At 46.1% G+C, this 7452-nt stretch overlaps 1 protein-coding gene across 1 annotated transcript in view; it reads left to right on the top strand.

Annotated features, from left to right (window-relative positions):
- The first annotated feature begins 5136 nt into the window (after nt 1-5136).
- GPR180 (G protein-coupled receptor 180) overlaps nt 5137-7452 on the top strand; it is a 38665-nt gene continuing 36349 nt past the window's right edge. Inside the window, exon 1 of the mRNA XM_038759541.1 lies at nt 5137-5281. Coding sequence (XP_038615469.1) covers nt 5137-5281 — 145 coding nt within the window. The remainder of the gene's footprint in view (nt 5282-7452) is intronic.

Here is a 7452-nt window from a genome sequence, read left to right as displayed (position 1 = left end):
AGCACTGTACTGAGCGCTTGGGAAGTACAAGTTGGCAACATAGAGAGACAGTCCCTACCCAACAGTGGGCTCACAGTCTAGAAGGGGGACGCAGAGAACAAAACCAAACATATTAACAAAATAAAATAAATAGAATAGATAATGAACAAGTAAATGTACAAGTATTTATTACTCTATTTATTTATTTTATTTGCACGTGTTTATTCTATTCATTTTATTTTGTTAATATCCCTTCCCCACAGCACCTGTATATATGTATATATGTTTGTACATATTTTTTTACTCTAATTTATTTGTACATATCTATTCTATTTATTTTATTTTGTTAGTATGTTTGGTCTCTGTCTCCCCCTTTTAGACTGTGAGCCCACTGTTGGGTAGGGACTGTCTCTATATGTTGCCAATTTGTACTTCCCAAGCGCTTAGTACAGTGCTCTGCACCTAGTAAGCGCTCAATAAATACGATTGATGATGATGATGATCCCTACCCAACAGTGGTCTCACAGTCTAGAAGGGGGACACAGAGAACAAAACCAAACATATTAACAAAATAAAATAAATAGAATAGATACGTACAAGTAAATGTACAAGTATTTATTACTCTATTTTATTTGCACGTGTTTATTCTATTCATTTTATTTTGTTAACATCCCTACCCAACAGTGGGCTCACAGTCTAGAAGGGGGACACAGAGAACAAAACCAAACATATTAACAAAATAAAATAAATAGAATAGATACGTACAAGTAAATGTACAAGTATTTATTACTCTATTTATTTTATTTGCATGTGTTTATTCTATTCATTTTATTTTGTTAATATCCCTACCCTACAGTGGGCTCACAGTCTAGAAGGGGGACACAGAGAACAAAACCATATTAACAAAATAAAATAAATAGAATAGATAATGTACAAGTAAATGTACAGGTATTTATTACTCTATTTATTTTATTTGCACGTGTTTATTCTATTCATTTTATTTTGTTAATATCCCTACCCAACAGTGGGCTCACAGTCTAGAAGGGGGACACAGAGAACAAAACCAAACATAGTAACAAAATAAAATAAATAGAATAGATACGTACAGGTAAATGTACAAGTATTTATTACTCTATTTTATTTGCACGTGTTTATTCTATTCATTTTATTTTGTTAATATGTTTGGTTTTGTTCTCTGTCTCCCCCTTCTAGACTGTGAGCCCACCGTTGGGTAGGGACCGTCTCCGTATGTTGCCAACTTGTACTTCCCAAGCGCTTAGTACAGTGCTCTGCACACAGTAAGCGCTCAATAAATACAATTGAATGAATGAATGAACTTCATTTTGTTAATATGCTTTGTTTTATTCTCTGTCTCCCCCTTCTAGACTGTGAGCCCACTGATAGGTAGGGACCGTTTCTGTGTGTTGCCAACTTGTACTTCCCAAGCGCTTAGTACAGTGCTCTGCACACAGTAAGCGCTCAATAAATACGATTGAATTCATTCATTCATTCGTATTTATTATCATTCGTTCATTCAATCGTATTTATTGAGCACTTACTGTGTGCAGACCACTGTACTAAGCGCTTGGGAAGTACAAGTGGCTCCGCCACTGATATAATAATAATAATAATGGCATTTATTAAGCGCTTACTATGTGCAAAGCACTGTTCTAAGCGCTGGGGAGGTTACAAGGTGATCCACGGCCGCAGAGCCCTACTTAAGTGGTGCCCAAGCAGGGCACTGCCACCCTGCCACCCGGCCCGGCCTGGGGCACAGCGCCCATCCCCGGGAGCCTCACTAGAGAAGCAGTGTGGCCCAGTGGAAAGAGCACGGGCTTGGAAGCCAGAGGTCATGGGTTCTAATCCCGCCTCTCCCACATCTACTGTGTAACCTTGGGCAAGTCACTTCACTTCTCTGCGCCTCAGTGACCTCATCTGTACAATGGGGATTAAGACTGTGAGTCCCCCGTGGGACAACCAGATCACCTTAATAATAATAATACTGGTATTTGTTAAGCGCTTACGCTGGGGAGGTTACAAGGTCATCAGGTTGTCCCACGTGGGGCTCACAGTCTTCATCCCCAGAGAAGCAGCGTGGCAAAAGAGCACAGGGCTTTGGAGTCAGAGGTCATGGGTTCAAATCCCCGCTTTGCCACTTGTCAGCTGTGTGACTTTGGGCAAGTCACTTCACTTCTCTGAGCCTCAGTTACCTCATCTGGCAAATGGGGATGAAGACTGTGAGCCCCCCGTGGGACAACCTGATGACCTTGTAACCTCCCCAGCGCTTAGAACAGTGATTTGCACGTAGTAAGCGCTTAACAGACACCATCATTATTATTGTCATTATCCCCATTTTCCAGATGAGGTGACTGCGGCCCAGAGAAGTGAAGTGACTTGACCAAAGTCACACAGCTGACAAGTAGCGGAGCGGGCATTTAAACCCGTGTACCATCCCCAGCACTTAGAACAGTGCTTTGCACATAGTAAGCGCTTAACAGCGTGGCCCAATGGAAAGAGCACGGACTTGGGAGTCAGAAGACATGGGTTCAAATCCCGGCTCTGCCAATTGTCAGCTGTGTGTCTTTGGGCAAGTCAAATAACTTCTCTGGGCCTCAGTGATCTCATCTGTAAAATGGCAATTAAGACTGCGAGCCCCCCGTGGGACAACCTGATCACCTTGTAAGCTCCCCAGCACTTAGAACAGTGCTTTGCACATAGTAATCGCTTAACAGATGCCATCATTATTATTAAGTCACTTCTCTGGGCCTCAGTGACCTCACCTGGAAAATGGGGCTGAAGACTGTGAGCCCCCCATGGGACAACCTGATCAACTAGTATCCTCCCCAGCGCTTAGAACAGTGCTTTGCACATAGTAATCGCTTAACAGATGCCATCATTATTATTAAGTCACTTCTCTGGGCCTCAGTGACCTCACCTGGAAAATGGGGATGAAGACTGTGAGCACCCTGTGGGACAACCTGATCACCCTGTAAACTCCCCAGCGCTTAGAACAGTGCTTTGCACATAGTAAGCGCTTAACAAATGCCATCATTATCATTATTAGGGAAGGAGCGTGGCTCAGTGGAAAGAGCCCGGGCTTTGGAGCCAGAGGTCATGGGTTCGAATCCCGACTCCACCACGTGTCTGCTGTGTGACCTTGGGCAAATCACTTAACTTCTCTGAGCCTCAGTGACCCCATCTGTAAAATGGGGATTAAGACTGTGAGTCCCACATTGGACAAACTCATCACCTTGTATCCCCCCCCCGGCCCCGCCCAGCGCTTAGAACGGTACTTTGCACACAGTGTGACCAAGTCACTTAATTTCTCTGAGCCTCAGTGACCTCATCTGTAAAATGGGGATTAAGACTGCGAGCCCCACACGGGACAACCTCATCACCTTGTATCCCCCCCGCTAGCGCTTAGAACGGTGCTTTGCACGTAGTGTGGCCTTGGGCAAGTCACTTAACTTCTCTGAGCCTCAGTGACCCCATCTGTAAAATGGGGATTCATTCATTCATTCATTCATCCAATCGTATTTATTGAGCGCTTACTGTGTGCAGAGCACTGTACTAAGCGCTTGGGAAGTCCAAGTTGGCAACATAGGGAGACGGTCCCTACCCAACAGTGGGCTCACAGTCTAGAAGGGGGAGAATTTAAGACTGTGAGCCCCACCTGGGACAACCTCATCACCTTGTATCCTCCGCTAGCGCTTACAGCGGTGCTTTGCACGTAGTGTGACCTTGGGCAAGTCACTTAACTTCTCTGAGCCTCGGTGACCCCATCTGTAAAATGGGGATTCATTCATTCATCCAATCGTATTTATTGAGCGCTTACTGTGTGCAGAGCACTGTATTAAGCGCTTGGGAAGTCCAAGTTGGCAACATAGAGAGATGGTCCCTACCCAACAGTGGGCTCACAGTCTAGAGGGGGAGAATTTAAGACTGTGAGCCCCACCTGGGACAACCTCATCACCTTGTATCCCCCCGCTAGCGCTTAGAATGGTGCTTTGCACATAGTGTGACCTTGGGCATGTCACTTAACTTCTCTGAGCCTCAGTGACCCCATCTGTAAAATGGGGATTCAGTCATTCATGCAATCGTATTTATTTAGCGCTTACTGTGTGCAGAGCACTGTACTAAGCGCTGGAGAAGTACAAGTTGGCAACATAGAGAGACGGTCAATCAATCAATCAATCGCATTTATTGAGCGCTTACTGTGTGCAGAGCACTGTACTAAGCGCTTGGGAAGTCCAAGTTGGCAACATAGAGAGACGGTCCCTACCCAACAGTGGGCTCACAGTCTAGAAGGGGAAGAATTTAATCAATCAATCGTATTTATTGAGCGCTTACTGTGTGCAGAGCACTGTACTAAGCGCTTGGGAAGTAAAAGTTGGCAACATCTAGAGACAGTCCCTACCCAACAGCGGGCTCACAGTCTAAAAGGGGGAGACAGAGAACAAAACCAAACATACTAACAAAATAAAATAAATAGAATAGATATGTACAAGTAAAATAAATACATAGAATAATAAATATGTACAAACATATATACATATATACAGGTGCTGTGGGGAAGGGAAGGAGGTAAGATGAGGGGGATGGAGAGGGACTGTGAGCCTCGCATGGGACAATCTCATCACCTCCTATGCTCCCCTAGCGCTTAGAGCATAGTAGGCGCTTAACAAATACCATCATAATCATCATTATTATTATTATTATCATAACCCGGAGAGGAGGAGGCTCCGGGCCTCCGCCCAGGGGCCCCACTGAGCATGCGCGGGGGGACTCGTCAGCGCGCTCGGGCCCGAATGTCCCCCGAGGCGCCCCGAAAAGGCGGGAACCCCGGTTCGTGCGGAGCCACGCCCCCGCGCCGCCCTCCGATTGGCGGGCCGCGTTCCCGCCCCGCTGGGCTCGGCGTGTGATTGGGCGGGACTGTGTCAATTCCCAGGCCGGCCCCGCCCACCGCCCCAGCTGTCTACGTGGGCGCTGGCAGCCCGGGGAATCAATCCATCCATCGTATTTATTGGGCGCTTGCGGTGTGCAGGGCACTGTACTAAGCGCTTGGGAAGGACACGTTGGCAACACAGAGGGACGGTCCCTACCCAACAGCGGGCTTACAGTCTAGAAAGAGTGGGCAGGGGGCATCCTCGGTTGGTGATGCGGGGGCTGCTGGCGATGGTCCTCCACTGCTGCTGCTGTTGCTGGCTGCCCGGCGCCCAGGGCAAGACCCTGCGGGGCAGCTTCAGCAGCATCTCGGCTCGGGAGGCCCGGGGCCAGACCATCGGCCACTTCCAGTTCCGCGGTAAGTAGCCCTGGACGTAGTTAGTACACGTTGGAGACATCTAGAGACGGTCCCTACCCATCAGTGGGCTCACAGTCTGGAAGGGGGAGACAGAGAACAAAGCCAAACATACTAGCAAAATAAAATAAATAGGATAGATAGGTACAAGATAAATAGAGTAACAAATATGTACAAACATATATCCATATATACAGGTGCTGTGGGAAAGGGAAGGGGGTAAGATGGGGGGATGGAGAGGAGGACGAGGGGGAGAGGAAGGAAGGGGCTTGTTAATATGTTTTGTTTTGTTCTCTCCCTCTTCTAGACTGTGAGCCCACCGGTGGGTAGGGACCGTCTCTAGATGTTGCCAACTTGGACTTTCCAATCGCTTAGAATAATAAGCGGATAATCAATCAATCATCATCAGTCGTATTTATTGAGCGCTTACTATGTGCAGAGCACTGGACTAAGCGCTTGATCAATCAATCAATCGTACTTATTGAGCGCTTACTGTGTGCAGAGCACTAGACTAAGCGCTTGGGAAGTACGAGTCGGCAAGCGCTTAGAATAAGCGGATAATCAATCACTCAATCGTATTTATTGAGCACTTACTGTGTGCAGAGCACTCTACTAAGCGCTTGGGAAGTACAAGTTGGCAACATATAGAGACAGTCCCTACCCAACAGTGGGCTCACAGTCTAGAAGGGGGAGACAGAGAACAAAGCCAAACATACTAGCAAAATAAAATAAATAGGATAGATAGGTACAAGATAAATAAATAGAGTAATAAATATGTACAAACATGTATACAGGTGCTGTGGGGAAGGGAAGGAGGTAAGATGGGGGGATGGAGAGGAGGACGAGAGGGAGAGGAAGGAAGGGGCTTGTTAATATGTTTTGTTTTGTTCTCTCCCTCTTCTAGACTGTGAGCCCACCGGTGGGTAGGGACCGTCTCTAGATGTTGCCAACTTGGACTTCCCAAGCGCTTAGAATAATAAGCGGATAATCAATCAATCGTATTTATTGAGCGCTTACTGTGTGCAGAGCACTGGACTAAGCGCTTGGGAAGTACGAGTCGGCAAGCGCTTAGAATAAGCGGATAATCAATCACTCAATCGTATTTATTGAGCACTTACTGTGTGCAGAGCACTGTACTAAGCGCTTGGGAAGTACAAGTTGGCAACATATAGAGACAGTCCCTACCCATCAGTGGGCTCACAGTCTAGAAGGGGGAGACAGAGAACAAAGCCAAACATACTAACAAAATAAAATAAATAGAATAGATAGGTACAAGATAAATAAATAGAGTAATAAATATGTACAAACATGTATACAGGTGCTGTGGGGAAGGGAAGGAGGTAAGATGGGGGGATGGAGAGGAGGACGAGAGGGAGAGGAAGGAAGGGGCTTGTTAATATGTTTTGTTTTGTTCTCTCCCTCTTCTAGACTGTGAGCCCACCGGTGGGTAGGGACCGTCTCTAGATGTTGCCAACTTGGACTTCCCAAGCGCTTAGAATAATAAGCGGATAATCAATCAATCGTATTTATTGAGCGCTTACTGTGTGCAGAGCACTGGGAAGCGCTTGGGAAGAACAAGTCGGCAAGCGCTTAGAATAACAAGCGGATAATCAATCAATCAATCGTATTTATTGAGCACTTACTGTGTGCAGAGCACTGTACTAAGCGCTTGAGAAGTACAAGTCGGCAACATATAGAGACAGTCCCTACCCAACAGTGGGTTCACAGTCTAAAAGGGGGAGACAGAGAACAAAACCAAACATAATAACAAAATAAAATAAATAGAATAGATATGTACAAGTAAGATAAATAAATAAATAGAGTAATAAATATGTACAAACATATATACATATATACAGGGGATGAAGACTGTGAGCCCCCCGTGGGACAACCTGATCACCTAGTATCCTCCCCAGCGCTTAGAACAGTGCTTTGTACATAGTAAGCGCTTAATAGATGCCATCACTATTATTAAGTCACTTCTCTGGGCCTCAGTGACCTCACCTGGAAAATGGGGATGAAGACTGTGAGCCCCCTGTGGGACAACCTGATCACCTTGTAAACTCCCCAGCGCTTAGAATAGTGCTTTACACATAGACTGTGAACCCACTGTTGGGTAGGGACCGTCTCTATATGTTGCCAACTTGTACTTCCCAAGCGCTTAGTACAGTGCT

This window comes from Tachyglossus aculeatus, chromosome 17 (assembly GCF_015852505.1).
Source record: "Tachyglossus aculeatus isolate mTacAcu1 chromosome 17, mTacAcu1.pri, whole genome shotgun sequence".
NCBI classification, from domain to species: Eukaryota; Metazoa; Chordata; class Mammalia; order Monotremata; family Tachyglossidae; genus Tachyglossus; species Tachyglossus aculeatus.
This window is presented reverse-complemented; position numbering and strand designations above follow the sequence as displayed.